At 40.8% G+C, this 21,075-nt stretch overlaps 1 protein-coding gene across 6 annotated transcripts in view; it reads right to left on the bottom strand.

Annotated features, from left to right (window-relative positions):
- Window positions 1–16,988: 16,988 nt before the first annotated feature.
- Window positions 16,989–21,075, bottom strand: part of CLCN5 (chloride channel, voltage-sensitive 5) — a 158,507-nt gene continuing 154,420 nt past the window's right edge. For 4 of the 6 annotated variants that reach the window (XM_008576139.1, XM_008576137.1, XM_008576141.1 and 1 more), the window contains 3 exons: window positions 20,012–20,410; window positions 19,639–19,855; window positions 16,997–18,411 (listed from right to left, as the gene is read on the bottom strand). In XM_008576139.1, the coding sequence (XP_008574361.1) occupies window positions 18,321–18,411; window positions 19,639–19,855; window positions 20,012–20,410 (707 nt within the window). In that variant the 3' untranslated portion in view covers window positions 16,997–18,320. Of the gene's footprint in view, window positions 18,412–19,638; window positions 19,856–20,011; window positions 20,411–21,075 lie in introns of all 6 variants that reach the window. The other 2 variants (XM_008576138.1, XM_008576140.1) reach the window with 2 other exon arrangements.

The raw sequence follows: 21,075 nt of genomic DNA, 5'->3' as shown, positions 1-21,075 counted from the left end.
TTTCATTAAAAAATGCATTTCCCTCCCTAAGGGAGCTGTAGTATTAAATTCTACTATTAAAATAACAAATGCTTACCACACTACATACAGATACAAATATAGAGTATTTTTTGTTGTTGTTGTTGCCCACAAAATGGACCTATATTGTTCTTAATCTTCTGCAAATTGTTTCTTTCAATCGGTTATATTTAATGGCTATCCTTCTGTACCAGTCTATATCAATTTACCTTATTCTGTTTAGGGTACAGAGCCATTATATGGCTGTACCATAATTCATTAATCACTTCTATATTGACGTATGTTTAGGTTATATCCATTTTTACACGGTACAATCATGAGATAAATATCCTTTTACATATAGCTTTGCACAATTGTTTGATTATTTCTGTAGAAACATTTCCCAAAAGTGTAATATCTGGGACAAAGGGTACATACACTTACAATCTGGGCAGATCATGCCCAGTTGGCCTCTATAAAAGCCGTTTCTATCTACATTCCAACCTAGGGTGTCTGGGGGTGTCCCTTTTGTTGTACTCTTTCCAACATGAGACAGCAATCTTTTTTCAATATTAATTTATATTTCTTTGATTATGAGTGAGATTGAATGGCTTTTTATGTGTTTGCCATTCGTGTTGCTCCTGTGAGTTGCCTGTTTATGGTTTTTGCCCCTCCCCACTCCCCTGACATCAGTGTTTTGAACTGGATCCATCTTCATTTCCCTCCATGCCGCTCAGGCCAAAGCCAGCCTCAAAAAAACTTCCACCACTTGAGGCTTCAATCACATTATTTGTTTGAGATGGTCTATTTCATTTAACATATTTTCTGTCAGTCTTAGTATGAAAAGCAGGCTGCTTTTTAAGTCATTCTTTTTAAAGTCATTCTTTCAAAGAATATTTAACAAACCAGAAAACATAATGCACTGTTAATGTAACCATTCCTCAAAAAGTTTGAAGCACTGCAGTCATAACTTTGTGTAACCCAGGCACGTTTCTGCTAAAGTTGAAATCACAGCTGGAGTGTAATTTGTGCCTCACTTTCGGCATTTATCATTGGATCATTATTAACCTCAAGCTTTTCTCATCAACCCAGGGCCCATTTGCATTCCTTTGTTTCAGCCTATTGTTTGGGTTCTTTTGCTGTGCTTTAGTAAAGGAGGACTTGAATCTGTGACTTAAGGGAATCACATGTTCTAGTTTACTTCTAGAGTCATCGTTTCTTCTTATCTTCCCTGGGGAAGTTGCAGGTGGAAACTTAGTTACTGAGAAGTCACATGGCCAGAGGCAAGTCTACAGGCAAAGCTCCTTTGGGCTTGGAGCCAGGGCCTGAAAAAGGATGAAGCTGACCCAGAATGAGCTGGAGATCAGGAAGTCAAAAGCCCAGGAGAGAAATCATTGTGAAGGAAAAGACATCTGTGGAAAGGAATCTGCTCCAATAAATGTTAAATGGGGGGAAAAAAAGAATCGAAGGCACTGTGGATCAGCATCATTCCAATTCTGTGTGTGCGTGTGTGTGTGTGTGTGTGTGTACAGTGATGTATAGAAAAATAATAAAAATAAATTTAACAAAACATTAACAGTGCTATCTCTGAGTAAAGCAATTATAGGTAATTTTACTTTCTTCACTATGATTTTCTAATTTTTTTACAATAAACCTATATTTATTTTACAATCAGAGAAAAAGAACACTATTATTTTAAAAAGCAAGTTGTTGTTTTCCACATGCCCCAATGCCATGTGTTGAACAGTTAGAAACTGAGGGGAGTGGGTTTTGATGTTTGGATTCTAATAGCTTCACCCAAGGAAGGTGTGTTAGTCAGACTGAGCCGCCATAACAAAATACCATAGATTGGGTGGTTTACACAACAGAAATTTATTTTCTCAGTTCTGGAGGCTAGAAATCCCAGATCAAAGCCCAGCAGAGTCAGTTTCTGATGAAGCCCCTCTTCCTGGCTTGCAGATGGCTGCTTTTTCACTATGTTCTCAGATGGGCTTGCCTCAGTACTTGCAATGGGGGGGGGGAGGGAGTGAGAGTGTGCGCATGCACATTGGCAAGAGTGTGTGCATGCTCTGGTGTCTCCTCTTATAGGACACTAATCCTGCTGAATCGAGGCCCCATCCTCATGACTTCTTTTAACCTATATTACTTTCTAATTCCAAATACAGCCACATTGGGGACTAGAGCTTCACCATATGAGTTTTGGGCGTACACATACGTTTAGTCCACAACAGAAGGAAAGAGAAGGACTCTATCTACGTGCCCACTGTATGCCAGGTAATTTCACACATAATCTCATGAAATTCTCACAACAACTTTGTAAGATAGGTATTATTTTTCCCATTGTATATGTAGTAATAGCAATAGTAAAATTTATTAAGCACTTACGATGTGGCAGGCACAGAGCTATGGGGGATCCCTGTACAACATGCTCATAAACGAGCAACAGGTTGAGAAGATGTTGGTCAAAGATACAAATTTTCAGTTTGATATGAGGAACAATTACAAGAGATCTACTGTACAAAATGCTGAGTACAGTTGATAATACATTGTATTCTGACAAAATGCTAAGAGAGTGGATGTAAAGTGTTCTCACCACAAAAGTGATAAGCATGTGAGATAATGCACATGTAAATTAGCCAGATTCAGTCATTCCACAATGCATATATACTTCAAAACAGTATGTTGTACACAGTAAATATATGCAATTTTATCTGTCAAATAAAATAAATTTTAAAATACTTATAAAATTCTATGCACTCCATGTATCTTCTTTGATGCAATCATCATAAATCACGAAATAACATATTGTGGAACAGATCTGAATACTGACTACTCAGAGCAGTGAGTGCAAGGGAGAGCAGGGCTGAAAGCCGCATCTATTTTACGCTAACATCCATATGAAGTCCAGGTCGTTATTACTCCCAAGTCCTTTCCCCTTGTATCCTTTCCCCCTTTCACACTGATCCAGCTTTGTTTGGTTCTCAGCCCATCTCCTCACACTTTCAGCAACTCCTTACCCCAGAGACCACTCCCCAGATGCTCTAGCACATTGCCTGTACATCCAACATAAATATCTACTAGACTGGAAGGAAGTGGATGTTTTGAACTCTTTCTGAGAGCATAAAACAATTGTTGTATATATATCTTTCTGTGGACTGTTAAAGAGTGCGCATGCCAAGGTGGGTTCTTTGTTTTAGACCTGTTCTCAGGGAGTGAGGAAGTAGACAGATGCCTCAGGGAGAGATGGAAAGTTCCCTCCTTGTGCAAAGGGCAGAGGAGTGGCAGGTGCCTGGAGGATCTAGAGGCTGCTGTAGAGGGAGGAAGGGAGGGAGACCTGTTGGTCTGCGGGAAGTGTAGGAGACTAGAGAGGGCACAAACCCCGGATCATGGTGGGCACCTAGTAAATGTGCTTAGGAGAGTGAGATGTGCTAAACTGTGGGGATCTATATAGAAAGGAAACCACCTTCCAAACTGAAGCTGTGACTAGGACAGCTGCCTGAAGTTATGTGGAAAACACACTGTGTAAGTGATTAATGGGATTATTTAATAAGATTTTCAAGCAAAGTGTTAAAGATGTGAGCTGGATTTTTCTTGATGCTTATAGTAAAATGTAAGAGGAGAGACATCAATTGAAGGAAGAACTGTTAAACCAAAAAAGAACTAGTGTTTGATGATTCTCAGCCTCTCCAGATGGCAAAAGATGCTAAAATTAAGAAATGGCTTTCAAGCACTGTTAGGAAAGCATGGCATGGAGAAAAAGCCGTTGGTGTGATTCTTATTAAAACCTCAGAAAGATCAAAGGATCAGAGTGGTAATCAGTCACACAAAGAGACCTTTCAAGAGATTAAAGGTGTGATTTGCAGAACTTCTCAAACAATAGGGCCTCTAGGAAGCTTAATAGCAATGTATCTTAACCCTCTCAAAAGGAGTCCAAGGTAGAGAAAGGCTTATCTCTAACAGATCTATGGGTATGTCTCTTTTTTTTAGTGGAGTAAACCCCAGTTAGATCCACCAAAAACTCAAAAAGTTTTTGAGAAAGTTACTTAAGTAGAAATACTGTTAGCTTGGACTGAGATAAAGAGAGTACAAAATTAAAGAAGGCCTCTGGACCCCCCAAATTCTACTGGCAAGAGGCAGGCTGATAAAAGTGCTCAGTTGCAAACATGTGCAACCTTTCATAGAAAAGGAAGGATAATTCAAAAGGCAGAACAAAGAGACCAAAGAGGCTTTAAGGACTAATCAAGGAATATTCAACATTTGCCCAGCTGGATTTCAGAATTGCCATGGACCACTGACTCTTTGATGCCTCTCACCCAACCCTTTCAAATGGAAATGTGTGTGGCAGTCATCCTAAACCTCCCCACCATTTTATGTTGGCTGTATGGAGGGGGACAGATTACTTGTCTCTTTGGTTTTGCTGATGAACAGACTGAGAAGAATTTTACCTAAAAGACTGCATTGAAACCTGGACCTGAATTAGATGATGAGATTCTGGACTATAAGCAGATGCTGCAATGGGATGAGATTTGGGGGAATGTTGGGAGGGAATGGCTGAGTTTGGTGCTGAAACATTTGATCAAACATTATTCTGGATGTTTCTGTGAGGGTGTTTTTGGATGACATTAACATTTAAGTCAATGGAATTTGGGTAAAGCAGATTGCTCTCTACAATGTGGGTAGGCCTAATCTAATCAGTTGAAGGTCTGAAGAGAACAAAAGACTGACCTCCCCCAAGCACAAGGGAATTCTGCCAACAGACAGCTGTTGGGCTTGAATTGCAACATCAGCTCTTCTCTGGGTGTCCAGGATGCTGGCCCATCCTGAAGATTTTGAACTTGCCAACCTCCATAATCACATGAGCCAATTCCTTAAAATAAATCTCTCACCACCACCACCACCCCACACACACGCACACATGCACACACCCCATTGGTTCTCTTGAGAACACTGACTAATACAGCAAGGAACCAAGAGCAGCCACTAGCCAACAGCAAGCTAGGAACTGAAGCCTTCTGTCTAGCAGCCCACAAGGAATTTAATGCTATCAACAAGCAGGTGAATTTGAAAGTGGAGTTTTGACCGGCTGAGCTTCAGATGAGAGTCCAGCCCTAGCCAACACCTTGACTGCAGCCTTATGGAGAACCCAGCTAAGCCATGCCAAGATTGCTGACCTAAAGAAACCGTGAGCTAAATATGTGTTTTTTGAAGCTGCTAAGTTTGTGGTAATAGTGTTACACAGTAATAGATAACTAATACAAGAGGGTATGGAAACTTGGGGATTCCTGTCTATAAACTGAGTGTAGTTCATCCTTATTTTTTCTCTCAAGGACTCTCCTAGCTTCCAGCAAGTCAGCCCTGTGTAATGCTTCCTTAGTAGAAATAACCTATGGAAATACTGAAGCATTTGTGGTATTGCAGAAAGAAGCTCAGGAGTCATACAGACCTGGACTTACATGCCACCTCACTACTTACTATCTGTGTGACCTACGGCAAGTCACTTCACCTTCCCACCAGCATGAACCTCCCTTTCTTTTTCTGACATACTGACATAAAAGGGTTTAATAAAGTATCTATCTATTTCTCAAGGTTGTTGTAGGGATTAAAAAAATAATGGATGTGAAGCATGGAGGCTAGTGCTTGAAACAAGGTAAGCAGTCAATACATGGAACTTTGAAACTAATCTGCAGAGGGTTCCTAAGCCTGTGAAACCCCAAGGACCAACACCATTGCCTCTTCCTGCCCAGATCCAGGGCCACTTGGTCATCTGTGGCAACAGCTGGTAGTGATGTGGTGAAGATCTGGTGACCATGGTAACCATTCCCTCTAGATAGCCTAGAACTGCCAGGCCCAATAAATATTTGCTAAAGGCATACAAGGAAAACAAAAGAACAAAAACCTCCACTAGACAGTAAGCCCTGTGAAGAAAAAGACCTTGCCTGTGCTGTTTGCTGCTATATCCCCAGCACTTGGCACAGTGTCTGGAACAGAATAGGTACTTAATAAATAGTTGCTGAATAAATAACTGAGTGACAAGGAGCTAGTCATGTGAAGGTCTAACAGAAGGACATTTGAAAAAAGTGAAACAGGTGCTGCAAAGATCCTGAGGCAGGAATAAACTTAGTGTGTGTGTGTGTGTGTGTGAGAAACTGAAAAGAAGACAGTGTGCAGGCAACGAGAGAAGGGGTAGAATGGTAAGAGGTGAGGTATGACGGCACTTCAAAAACTACATGGAAAAATAGAATTAAAAGATAACACGAATCTTTCCATGAATGTTTTGAAGACCCTTTGTATTCGTTTGCTCAGGCTGCCATAACAAAGTACCACAAACTGGGGGCTCAAACAACATAAATGTATAGTCTCACAGTACTGGAGGCTGGAAGTCTGAGATCAGCAGGGTTGGTTCCTTCTGAGGGCTATCAGGGAGAATCTGTTCTGTGCCTCAATCTTTCGCATTCCTTGGCTTGTAGAAGCATCACCCCAATCTCTGCCTTCATCTTCACATGGTGTTCTCCCTGTATATGTGCCTGTGTCCAAATTTCCCCTTCTTATAAGGACAACAGCCATTTGGATTAGGGGCCCACCATGCTCTAGCATGACCTCATTCTAACTTAGTTATAACTGCAACAGACCTGTTTTCAAATAAGGTCACATTCTAAGGTACTGGGGGTTAGGACTTCAACATGATTTTTTGAAGGACACAATTCAACACATAACACAACGTTGGTCAGTGAGTTATGCCAGATGAAGGTCATGGAAGACCTCAGAGACCAGAGCAAGGAGTATGGATCTGCTATCAATGAAATGGGAAGTCACCAAAGGATTTCAAATCAGGCAAGTGACATGATCTGATTTGTTTTAAAAGGATCATTCTGGCTGCTGTGTTACATTATGAGAGAAAACAGTCCCCTGTGCCTGCATGAGTCACATGGCTCCCCTGCTAGGGATGGGGACCTGAAGCTTTAGTTTTCATTATCATTCGTTCATAGGGAAAACTAATTTAGCTTCCAACTGTGAGATGAACACATCCTTATAACCACATACAAAAACACTGTTTTCTTTCCTAGATGTTTACTTTTAAAAATTTTTTAAAGGAATACAAGTTCTTGGTAAAAACTTCAAACAACATTGAGGGAGGTAAATTAGTTAATACAGGACCCCAGACACTGCTCTCCGACCCCTGTCCATTCCCACTGCTTAATTTCTTCACATCCACATTTTAAAAGAAACCTCTTTGGAGATCCCCTTCCTACAATTGTTTCTGGTCATCTCTATATGTCTCCACACAGATTCTTATCCACAGGAAACTAACACTAGGCTAACTGTCCGACTTCACCAGGAAGCCTCCTGTTACCTTCTTCCCATAAAGTGGCATGAAAATGTCCAGGTTGAACAGGAGCATTGAGCCACAAGATTAGTAGCAGAGAGATCACTGGACTTGGGGTGAAAAACACTGAGTTCCAGTTTCTGTTACAACACTTCCTGTCTCTGAGATACTGAGCAAATCACAATCAAGTCTTAGTTTTGGTTTCCTAATATTTTGTCTATTTCACAGGGTTGTCGTGAAGTACAAGGGTATTTGTGTAATAAAGCATTTCGTGTGTATTGTTGCTAAAACAACCCTCCTCTCCACTCCCAACATACACACAGCCATATCTGTTGGTATTCATTCACAGACAAGGGAGTTTTTGTTTTGTAATAGAACTAGAAAGAGGAGTCATGCTGGAGAACAGGCAAAGGGGGAAGAGACACAATTGCCTTTGTCAGGCTGGTGATGTCTGGCTTAAGGGATCTCTGAGTGGCTCTGCAGGCTTCAGATGTGGCCAAGTGGGAGTTGGAGGGGGGGAAACAAAATGAGTACATTCCTCTCAACCACCATAGCTGACAGGTTGGTTTGAGTGGGCCTGATTTAGTAGTGTATTCGGAGTCTCAGAGGGAGAAACAATGGGGAAGTATTCTGGTGGAAGAAGAGTCTCCAAGAATCTTCTAATATTCAGGAGAGGCTGCTAAGCCCATAGACGTTGGACTTGGAAAAAACAAGTACTTCTTCACTAGAAAGACTACTGGTTTATGCTATGAAAAATTGACTGTGTTTTGGATTGCCATCCAGGGAATGGATCTGTTTTTTTCCTTTCCTCGTATTCCTAGTGTCTAGTACAGTACATGGCACCAAGTAGTTGCTCAATAAATATTGGTTGAATGAACTATTCCTCATACATTATCTCCTTTAGCCCTCAGGACCAAATGAGCAACAATGATGTTCGTATAGCTAATTTGTAAAGTCAAGTTTTCATACTCAGTTTCAATTTATCATTTCAACAGTCCAACAAGGCAGGTTTTATCATCATTCCTACTTTACAGATGAGGTTACTGAGGGCTAGAGAGGAAAAATCACGTGCCTAAAATCACCTTGTGAATAAATAGAAGCACCTGAAGTAAATGTGCCCTCCATCATCTACAAAGAGTTGTACAGAGATGGTGATGATTTCGTTGCGACAAAATATATAAAATATAAGAACTCCTTGTGACTAGGTAAGCATGGTGTCCCCAGAAGGTGGTGTATATCTGGGCAAGAGACACATCTTCAGGCAGGAAACAGGAACTAAGCAGGCAAGCTTTACACAGCCAGCCAGTACTCAGCAAGCACTGTATTTTCTGCGGTCCTGCTCTGTGTGAGGCACTGTACTTGGTGCTTGAAAGACAACAGCGAGCAAGAAGCAGGACGATGAGTTCTCTCAGGTGGTGGCAGGCGCTGAGACAGTACCCTTCGTGTAGGAGGCTGATAAGGCTTCAGGGTGTGATGAAGCCTGTAATATCCCTCTAATGTTTTCCAAAGACTAGTCCAAGACCTGGTGCCAAACTGTTCAAGAATCTCTATTTTAATGCCCATTTCAGGTGATTCTGATGCTCACCCAGGCTTAGGAGCCACTGCTATAGGTAAGTTGTTTGATCTCATTGTGCATCACATTAGCTCTTTTATTTTCTCCAAGCTTTTAGGTGAAAACTTCTACCGTCACCTCAGCTGCACTACAGAGACACACTTAGGCCAGAATATTATAAAGGGAATAATATCCACCATACCCCTAAGCCAGTGAGGTAACCAGTAAAATTACCTCCAACTTAAGGAGAATCTTATGGATCATGAAGGCATACTCTGAGGTCCAGAAGCCCCTTTTCAAGAGGAGACTCTTCCTTCAAGGCCAGTCTTAGAGATCTTGAGTTTTGTTTGGTCAAGAAAGGTAGCAACTCCTTTACAGTCCAGGTTCTCTGGCTCCAAATCCTATTCTTTTTCCATTCTACCTATCTTCTATTCTATCTTCAGACTCCTGAATCAAAATCCTAAAATGGTCTATTCAGAGACAAGAGCAGCTGGCAACATGTAGGTATGGAACCTCCTCAACCTGGCAGCTTGAGGAGGCCTAAGGGTACCCAAAAGTTGCTTTTTCTCACCCTGAATGTTGCTCTCTGCTCCAAGCCCTATTATTGTTTGTTTGAATAAGAATTTTTTACTTGTGGTTGTTTGAGCATTTCTCTTATGTCACATCTCAGTAGCAGTTGACAGTGCTTATTACCAGGGAGGAAAGAGAGTCCAGGGGAGGGGCCTCGGCAGTTCAAGGGAAAGAGCTTGGGAGACCTGAGGCTAGGGTCCAAAGGACAGTAGCTGGAGAACCTGAGGAACAGAGTGACCACACTTCTTGTTTTGCATGAGATAGTCCCAGTTTATGCCTGTTGTCCCGGGTAATTATTAACACCAACCTCCCACTATCAAAAGTGTCCTAGTCATACAAGTGATACAGGCACCCTTCTGATGGAGGAACTGGAGCCCATCTTTCCCCACTGTTTTCACGTGGGACACTGCTTTCAAAAGGAAAGTACAAATTTCAGAAACCAGGAGAGTAAGCTCCTTAAAGGCAGGGACTGCCACGTGATTTTTTTTTTTTTAATGGGAAAAGCATGAAATTTATTATATACATTAAAAAGGGATTGTCTGATAATCTAAGAAACACGATGTGATTGACTTTTGTGTCTCCAGCACCTAGCTGTATGTATGAATTAGCACTTCTTGCCCTGCCTACCCTCAGACACAGTCTCTCTGGCCAAACCTTAGCCACATCAGTATTTTAGTGATTGTGCTGACATCTGGTGGTCATCTCCAGGTTTTTCTCTGGGCAGCTCCTGTACTAGATGATGGATCCGTCTCTACCTCAGACTCCATCAAAGAACTTTTATCTGAGCCCTATAGCAACCATACATAACACTCTAATTTATAGCAAGCTTTTGATAGCTGTTAACAGATGTATTGTTTTTTCTCAATAGGTATTTAGAGGCAGGGATGGTGATAGTGTGGAAGGGCCCAGTAAAATGATAAATAACATCAAGAACCGAAACTTTTTGTGGGATTTCAGGCTTATAAGGGAGTTATTTTTATATAGTGTCCTTCCTGAAATGAAACCAAGTAGGCCAAAGGCATTAAAGTTCTTGGTAGCAACAAGATGTCAAGTCAACACCAGTGCAAATGTGATCAAATGTCAACTAGAGAAATTCTTAAACTAAAACTTGGGCACATGGTAAAGTGCCTGACTAGTAGTGTAGTGTCCGGCTAACGGGGGTGGGTGGGGAGGAGAGGCTGAGAGAGGAGTCGGATGAAGGAAAAACAGAGAAAGTAGGAAAGCCATTCTGCAAAGTATAGCTTTCCTTTGTTTTCTGTGTTCCAAAGAGGTATGGAAAGAAGTGTTTGCATATTCAACCATCTTTCCATGCCCTTCCATACTTTAATCTACATGGTCACTTCAAAGGGTTTCCCACAGAAGACATTTTAATCCCAACATACCATAAAGAGGGTACTAAGAACCCTAGTAATCATCAAAGGAACATTTTAATCACCCATCCTACTCCTTGTATGAAGTGACTACAGGCAAGAGGCCTGTCAAAACCCATGATCTTACACCATTAAAAGCTCACAGAGAAAAAAAATACAGTTCCCAGCTAATTCTCATGCCATCAGGAAAGTATCACCAATGTAGGAGACAGGAAAATTTAAGTAGCCATAATGAATGAGGTACCTGGAGTGTCTCAGAAAATGCAAGTGCACCCTCACTTGCCACTTAGGTAAAAAGTATTACTGAATCTGTAAATATAAAAATAAGTATTTAATAAATCTTTTTAAAAAGTGAGCTTGCCAGGAGAGTTTACAGCTACTTTTTACACAACCCTTCCCTAAGCCCTACACCCTGCCCCCAAGCTTTTTTGATCAGAAATCAATAGCTACAAAGTTTAGGGTCTTCAAAAACACACCAGACACCAGGTTGGATAAGGCTGTGCTTTATTACATGCATAATTATAAATCTGTGCTAAGTGAAAATGTATAAAGCAATGGCGACCTGGGTTTAAGCCACACAGAGAAAGGGCTGCACAATCCCATTAACCCTTCTGCCAATGTCCACTCCATTGCCTTTAACATGACTGTTTCCATTTCTTACAAATTTGCATAGCACTTACTTGTCTAAGTACTTTCCATTCATTGTCTCAGTTTATCCTCACAACAACCCTGTGAGGTAGGTAGGGCAATTAACACTATCCCCATTTTGCAGATGGGAATGCTGAGGCACAGAGCGGTTAAGATCTCAAGGCTAGTTAGTAGAAGCACAGGGAATAGAAACCAGGTCTGCTAACTCCCCAGTCCATGTCTTCCTTTTTAGATTATGTTGCTATGCATGACTAAGGAGCAGAATAAAGTGAGCAGTGAACCACAGCTTTGGGTCAGGTTGTGCCTATGAACAGGTTAGAATAAAGCTAAGAAAGCATAGCTAAAGGGCTGGCAACACTCAGATGAATAACTGCTCTGAACGGCTTAGCACCAAGCTTCCTGTGGAAACTTGGGCTATATTAGCTTTGGTTGAAGCTAGTTTCTGGATGCCTAGCTACTGCTGATGTCTATACATTAGCTTCAGCTGAACTTTTGCCAACTCTCAGGAATTAAAATGTCCAGTTAGACAGGTTTTCTTTGGCTACTGCAGTTGGAGCTGGCCCTTCAAATGAGCTTATTACAGAGATATTCAAATAGTGGCCCATGGCCTAGAACCTAGCCCCTCTGACCCTCCTGGCCTCATTGGCTCACCCAACAGGTGGTATTTTTCCCATAGCCAGAAATGAATGGGCAGAGGTAAGAGCAAGAAGCTGGCCTTGGTCAAATGAAGAAGAGTCACCATTATGATATCACTGCTACGCTTAGGTGACGTGACCAAGGTGCTGTCAGGCCCAACTCCTTTCTGGCCGGTACCTGGTTAGCAGCATAGCTTCAAAAGACAGTTTACAAGAACAAAATATTAAACACATCATTTTTACCTTAATGGAATAAATTCTTAATCATTACATAGTTCCAAAGGACCAAATACATAATAATAATAAAAAAGTAAATACATAATAAGCTGAGTACTAAAAAGGCAAGACAATGGGAAAGAAAGGAGATGAAGGGACAAAGTGAAATGGAGGAGGGAAAAGGAACATTCTTGAAGGACCATATATTCTGAGGTACCCTCAACATGATAGTGAGGCTGAACATTCCCACCCTGATAAAATTATCTCAGGCTATGCCCTTTTCCCATTTTACCAGATGGCATTTCATTCACCAAATCCCAGACTGCCCCTGAATTCCAACAGATTTGGACTAGTAGATAATAATAAGGTTTTGCAAAGAATACTTCATATGTCTACCTTGAGATGCTAAATCACTTGACACTCCTGCCTGGTATCACTGGCTTCAGCCCCTACAGTGAAGCAAAGCCCCATTGGCCCCATCAACTCAGAAAGATCTTCCATTCTCTGTTCTCAGAATGGTCCTCTCCTCCCTCCAAGGCCCACATTCACAACAATATGCTTGTAGAGACTGAGAGAAATTTGAATTCAGGGCATGGTAGGGGGAGAGAAAAAAAGTGGGGTGGGGCAGAAATCTTTTTTTTTTTTTTTTTTTAAAGATGACCGGTAAGGGGATCTCAACCCTTGGCTTGGTGTTGTCAACACCACGCTCAGCTAGTGAGCCAACTGGCCATCCCTATATAGGATCCGAACCCGTGGCCTTGGTGTTACCAGCACCGCACTCTCCCGAGTGAGCCACAGGCCGGCCCGCAGAAATCATTTTTTAAACCCTCATATTTTTAGATCTTCACATACTGTTTCTCATCAAAAGGCCAAACTTTAAGCAAGGCATTCATTCAATGAGTGTGCACACAGAGGCTGAAGACCCTTTGGCAGGAACTTAGAGGTAGGAATTTATGACTGCAAGATTGGGCTGGGTGACCTGATAGGTCCCTCCAAGAAATGCAAACTCTGCACATCATACACTCTCTTTCTTGGGTGATTTGGCAAAATCAGACTACACAGTGGAAAAACCAATTTTGTTCCCTACACCTCTTCAAAACTTTACCCAGATCCAGATGTTCAGAAATGAGAATGTGGCCAGCAAACATTTGGGGAGTAACTTAAAGTTGCTAACCTCAGTATTATTAGAACTGCTCTCCTTGGAGCAAACAACTGAAATTGAAGCAGAGCGAAGTTCAGCGATCACCCCAGGTCCACTACACCAACTGAACTTCCAATTTACACAGCTCCTGAGCTCTGATCTGAGGAACTCTCACCTTTTTCTTTTCAATATACAATAAGAACATACTAGGGAGGCTAAAAATATAGATTTAAACAATATTTAGTTATCAAAACTCGAGACAATCTACCTAAAGCTTATCATTGAGGCAAAGGCAACAATGCCACATTATCTCACGAGCAGATGCCTTGAATCAGCTCTCCCCTTAAAATAAGACTGCTTGCAAGCTGAACACTGCTTTGAGCTCCTACTTTGCTTAGAAATCCCGGTCTTTAAGGGATTACTTGGCTTTTTCTCCCCTTGAGACACATTATCAAGTGGTTTATAAATGCCAAGATGAATGTCATGGGGCATGGGATGTTCTCCTCCCACCATCTTATGCCATTCACATATTTTCGTACTAGGGCTTTTCCACTGCCATAACTTTCAATTCCCTCTCCAAAGGGAACCCAGGCGATCTCAGAAGTGGTTTTAAAAAAAAATCAAGGTTTTAGGACACTTAAGTTCAGACCACATATTTAGATGTCTATTTGTTAAAAATGACTCAATATTGTACCTCCCATTTACTTTATAAATTCCTAATTTTTCTCAGGGTTTTCAAGAGCTCAATACTCTATGCACCACCACAAAAGATGTTCTCCTGCTTCCTCTGAACAGATGAGTGGCCAACATTTGGCTCTGATCCAGTGTAGGTAAACCAATTCCTCACAATACAATGTGGTCGGTCATCAGTAAGTACTTCGGAAATACAAAACACATTGGCCATTTCAAGATCTTAATATTGCCTTTGCTATCACTATTAAAAACTCAACTTCAAAAATTACACTGTGATTTATTAAAAAACAAAAAGATAGTGTGGGGATAACAAGTACACCTTCCTACTGATCACCTAGCAAAACAAACTGAAATCAAGATCCAACTGCAACAGGTAACTGAACTACTTAAAACATACACCAATGGTTAGTTACTTTCCATAATGGACTCCACTGCACACTAAGTTTTTAAAAACATATTTGCTACCCCCACATCTGAACGGGTTCATAAAATCTTGGTGGTGAATTACTTCATAACCTTAGGCCACACTAAGTCCCCATTACTTTACAATTCTCACGTTCAACAGAATTGAAGACTTGCTAGAGAAATGTATACTATGCTCTTCCTGTAAAGGATTTTTAGATTCAGCCTTTGGTGCCAAAACAGTTGAATTGCGTTGTAGTTCAATCAGCAAAGTAATCATTTGCTCTGCCAACTGGCAAATTCAAAGTATCATCAATGTCAGATCAATCCACCAGAAAATACCTGTTTTGTGGACCATACCACCTCTACTCCACGGCCAAGCCAGGATGCTGGGGCCAGAGAAAGAGGAGTGTAGGAACACATTTCTAACAAAACATTCAAATAGAAATGATCTTTAAAGTAGCCATTATTTTGCATTATCAGTCCCTTGCTTCTTCCCTCCCATATAATTAATCATGCATTAGCTATTTCAGCTTCCTTAAATTCTTTAAATCAAACATCTGAAAATATAAAATATAGCAGTTAGCCTTTTACAAGTCTATAGACTCTCACTCTTTCCTAGCTGGATGTCTACCAGATATTTTTCCTTGGAAAATTCTAACTCTGTTGAAGCACTTATTGGCATTCTTTTGTAAACTCTTCCCTTGTGTCAGGCAATTTTCCTTTTTAATACCAAAATAGACTGGTCTCAACTCATTAACCTTCAAATCACAAATTATCTATTCTTTTGCCAGTGATGTATGTGGCCATCTGAGGCTACTGACATCTCTCTGTACTGGTGTTGGTGGTTAAGTATGTCCAACTGTTGAACTGGCAATGGCAGAAAAAACATCTGCCTTTACCTCAAGACGAGAAACTCTGAGTGTCATGGTGCTGAGTTTAGTAGAGGGCCACAATTAGCCAACCTTTGAGCCAAACCATGAGATTGCACATATAGTGGATACCAGACACTATAGCTACTTCTAGCATATGAGCTACAAGGATTCCTGAGAAGCTGAAGTTAATGAATGAGACGCATCAGGAGTGAGGTACAAAAGGGATATTGTCATTCTCTGGAGGGCCAATCGGTGCTTAGCTTCTAGAAAGTATACCTTGGCACAGTGTTATCTGATTTCTTGAATTTATTCTCTGAAGTAGCACCTTAACACTGGTTCATCTGTCTAAAATCAAGAACAGAGCCTAGAAGGAACACAGGCCAACTGAAGATACCTTCCATATCACTGCTGCACTATGAAATATGACCAAATCTTTCATTGCCATCAAATACCAGAAACAGTAATGATTCCTGTTTTGCAAACTTTAGTGGGGAAGGACGGCTAATAAGATTAGGTATTGAACCAGAAATACAGAGATAAGAACTTTGATTTCTACACAATATACATTGTGGTCAGGCAAATAGTCTCATCTCATATGAAGGAATCAGTGGCATGGAAGGGACAAAAGATGTAAACTCACTGAGCTATGACTATGATATAATGTACCTTAGAGGTTTTTTTTTTTTTTCTTTTTCATTAAAACGCTGGAGTCATATACTTAAAAGGAGACTAACTGCCTTGATATTTTAAAGATAAAAATCAAAATAAGCCTTAGCCATCCAGTTCTGGGCAATAAAAGAATCAGATTTTGGAAAGATAAGAAGTAGGGGTAACAAGTCCTAGAATCAGGGATCAGCAGCTTTTAAAATGAGGTACACTGAGGTGTTTGGGGGTGGAGGGTTGGGGGGAATATGCTGAGTGCTGATTCTGGGCTGGAAGGATGGTGAGAAGTGCGGTGAACGGACCTATAAAATGAGTGGGCTGAACTCTCACCCCTGGCAGCAGCAACTGGGCTACACAGCAAAGAAAAAGGCTGTATGTCACCTCTGGTTCATGTGCCATAAGGCTGCTAAGCCTCAGTTTATAATTTAACTAGCCCTGGGAGTTCTTTTTGTAATAGGAATGATTAACCAGGCATAGTGCTTAATTCCAAAGACAGGATTCAGTACTGAGGACTAAGAAGGAGAACAGAACAAAGGGGGGGGAGGGGTTATTGCACACGGGTAAAACTACAGAAAACAAGGGCCGGCCCGGTGGTGGCGCACTGGATAGTGCGCCGCTTGGGAAGCGCGGCAGCGCTCCCGCCTGAGGGTTCGGATCCCACATACAGACCGGTTCCCGCTCACTGGCTGAGCGAGGCGCGGGAGCAACACCGAGGGTTGCAATCCCGTTGCCGGTCCCGGTCCGGTACGGGGGCAACACTGAGGGTTGCGATCCGTTGCCGGACACGGAAAAAGACAAAAAAAAAAAACCTACAGAAAACAAAATAGTGGTCGGAATGATGGTGGTGGCTCTTTAATTCCACCAGGTGTCCCTATAGTACGATTTATTTATTTATTTATTTTAACTGTAATAAAGGTGGTAGGAAATTAAGACAGGCACCTTTTCAATTGGATACAAGCACCTTTGGTGTCACCAGGCCTTATCCATACCCCTAGGGCTTAGGATGGCTCTGCATTTTATTTAGAATTCTAAGGACCCTCAAGGGAGTCACAGCTGCCTATCCCGTTCCAACACCTTGAGTACATTTGAAAGTATCCCACGCTCATGGAGACAACACTGGCCTGTTCTGCGCAGTTAACGCTGGGAGGAGGCGTGAGTGTTTGGTTATTCCAGCACTCGTGGTCTTTACAAAGGAATGCATGAGGATGCAGATGCAGCTCTGAATCTTCCCTGGTTTACCAGTATGCAGTCTACGCTTGGTTCCCTTTACCATTCTTACATATTCCAGAAGCCTAAAGCACCATCATTCATGGAGGTGGCATCTGGGTAAGAGGATTAGTTAGGACCTCACAAAAATGTGAAATTCCTAGTCATTGACTTTGCTTTACTAATCATTCACTTCAAGGAAGCTGGAAGAAATCATTCCTTGCTACTAACAAATTCATGGCATGGTCCTTGTCTACTAGCTAACAAATACCATCTGGAAAATTACCCTTTTTGCAGACAAGGAGAAAGCTCTATAACTTATCTTTGTGCACTTCAAAAGAGTACCAGGAACAAGCAAGCTATAAAAGTTAACCTCTCTAAATTCGTTTAGAGGAGATTAACCAAAGCAGCATTGTCTTATAACCAGAAATTAAAATTAACATATACATATACACATAACAAACTAATAATGCTAAATATTACAACAGGAACAAGAATAACATTTGAACCGAACCTTCACAGTCTAGAAAATACCATTACCATTTTCCTTCTGGCTTTCCTTTCTGTAGTTTGAAAAGCAAAGCCCCCTAGTTTGCACTTCATCTTCCATCAACGACAGTTAAATCCCAAAAAAGTGAATTTTTCATGAATTTCCTACAGGCTTTAGGTCAGAACGATTGGAATTTTTCTTGCATAGTTTTCAGTGATTGCATATTGGCTAACAATTATTTTCTAAATTAAAAAAAAAACTTAAAAAAACAAATAGGATTAAACCATAGCAATCTTGTTTACACTTTCATGAAATCTCCCCAATGCAATATCACAGAAGCCCAACTGTATTTTCTCCTAAAGAGATGATTAATTTCCAGAGATTATGTAGTGCAACTGGTTAACTGGGAGGAAAGACACAACACATAATATGACTTCACCATCCAAATATGGGAAATGTGTTTGGGTACCCAGTTAATAAAATATATCCATGGTCTTCAATGTCCCTTCTGTTTTATATCCAGAACAAACCGATGATTCTAGTTGAAAAGAATGGAATCAGGATCTTGGTTCGCCATCTGTGCTATATGCTTTAACACATCCTTTTTGGTAATGATTCCAAGCAATCGCCTAAAAGACAAACACAATACAACCAAAACAAAATAAATCTGTAGTTAAAGTAGCATTCCGAATGGTGACACTTATTCTTCCTAGTCCTTTTCAACTTTGTCTTTGAACACTATCTGCACTTCCAGAATGATGAGGTAACAAGAATAGGATACATGCCAAGGCAAATAGGACAAGGCACGGGCCCCTGAATATATGCAAGTATTTCTAGTTCTAGATCTCAGATCCTGCAATTTCCTTTTGTTTAAATATTCTTCTCTACATATATGAATCTGAACTACTTATTGCAGCCCAGTTCAAATGCCCCTCTTCCAGAACATATTACCTGGTGCTAGAAGCCAGCAGAAACTCTGCCCTCCTCCCAGAAAAAGCATGCTCTATGCAGGCCTCTTCCAAAGCACTAATCCCCCCTTTGCTCTTGTTCTATAACCACCTGTGTGTTCTCACCTTCTCTATATCACTGCACATTCCTTAAGAGCAGAAAAGGATCTTACTCATTTTTGTGTTTCCCTAGAATCTAGTGGAATATCTCTCACACAAAGTAAGAATTCAGTAAATGTTGAATGAACCAGTTAGGGAAATTTACTGATTTAAATCCTGTAAGACATTTGTTACACCACTTAGAAATTTTAGAGGAGGGTGAAATTCTTATATAATTGCTGGATTAACATGCCATGTTCAGAAAAAAATCTGCCTCTCTCCTCAACCTCCCCTTTTTTTCCAATAAAAATAGCAGGACTTCCTTATTGGATAAGAAATATACCAGGAAGAAAGGGCCCTTGGCAGTCAGAACACTTGTGTTTAAAGCCTACCTCTACTATTTATTAACTGAGGATCCTCATGTAAATCATTAGACCTCACTGAAACTTGGTTTTTCACCCTCAAATAACAATAAAGGGATTGTAAGGACCAAATACTACATGTAAACTACTTGATACTATTATAATTTCAGTGCTGTCTGTGCACAAGAACACAGCTGTTTCCATTGTGGGAGAGGAACTGAGTTATTTATTAACATGCAACTAGCAGTTCACATCTTTCAAACATACTTTCTTCCCCAAACTCCTTTTTCATTAATTATGATGATAAAGGAAACACATCCATCTTTATCTCAGAACTTCAAAAAGGCCTAAAAGTGCTACTAATGTTCATTTAAATTGGGTTCTCCTTCCTCTCTCTACATTCTCTCTTCTCCCACAATCCAATTTGCCTTCACCCAAGAGTTCTCACCCGTTGTGTGTAACCAGACACTGCCGCAGTCCCAGCTTGCGGAAGATATCCACCACAATCTCCATGGGTGTAAGGTCCGTCACAGTGAAGGGGCTAAGATCCAGGATGTTCCGAAGCTTCAGGGTAGGTGGAGTGTACGGTGGCACTGGAGGAGAATGCTCAGTGAAATAAATGATGGAAGTGCTCACAACACCATCCTGTTTCTTTCGAGCATTTTCTATTTGAACAGAAGGAAAAAAAAGTTGAAAATGGAAGAGCTAGTTCTATCCTTCTGGCCCCTAACCAGTCTCCTCTTCCCTCTGTATTCCCCTGTTTCACACACATTTATTAAGTTCCACAGTGGATTACACTATACCCTTTCTGAAATCCTTACCAATTGAAATAATGAGATCTCTTCGGAGGACAAAGCCCACAAGTCTTTGGGACTCCCGAGACACCACCACTGGGAACCCACTATAAGTGGTTTCACTGATTATGGTCTCTACATCTTCCACAGTCATACTGTCCTGAGTAAGGACAGTCAACAAAGGATCATTTCTCCGGGGTTTCATCACATCCATTGCTAGGGTCTTATGAGCAAACTCTTCTTTGGCTTCAAGAAAGGGGTATCCGTTGAGACGGATGTGGGCATCATAGATGCCCTCCCGCCCAAGAGCATCTGCCACCCACTTGCTTGTCATGGCTGCAGCCATCAGAGGCACAATGTATTCCAAGCCACCAGTCAGTTCAAACATTATGACAACAAGAGAAACAGTCATCCGAGTCACCCCACCTGTAAAGAAAAAGACACAGGCTACTGAAGGGAAGCAAAGTACAGCATTCATTACAATTATGGGTCCCATCAAGGAAAAGCTTGCTTACTAAAAACAATGCTAGAATGGGATCTCGCCTACAACTGCACTAACCCCAAAGATTGTGTTAAACAAGGTTAAAATGGACATGATTCAGATATCTCAAAATAACATCTATAGAAGTTCAAGATGCCTTCTTGATTCTTCTTTTATTTTTCATTTGTGTGTTGTTTATTTTCTCTAATTATAAAAGTAATGAATGCCCATTGTGGGAAATTAGGAAAATATAAAAGAAAGTCATTATCCATAAGCTCACTGCCTATAAATAATCAGAGTAAAAATTCTGAATGACTTTTTCAAGTTTTTTTCCTATGCAAAAACATATGTTTTTACATAAATAAGCTCATATTATATGAGGGTACTTCAAAAAAATTCATGGAAAAATAGAATTAAAATATAAATATTTCCATGAACTTTTCGAAAACCCCTTGTATGTTTAACTCCCTGCCATGGTTTTTCCCTCTACTTTATGTTGGGAACATTATGCATATCATTACAAATTTATTTAACATAATATTTAAAGATGTTAAACATATTAACATCATAGGGCTGGCCCGGTGGCGCACTGGATAGTGCGCCGCTTGGG

Source organism: Galeopterus variegatus, unplaced genomic scaffold (assembly GCF_000696425.1).
Source record: "Galeopterus variegatus unplaced genomic scaffold, G_variegatus-3.0.2 Scaffold1298, whole genome shotgun sequence".
NCBI lineage: Eukaryota > Metazoa > Chordata > Mammalia > Dermoptera > Cynocephalidae > Galeopterus > Galeopterus variegatus.
This window is presented reverse-complemented; position numbering and strand designations above follow the sequence as displayed.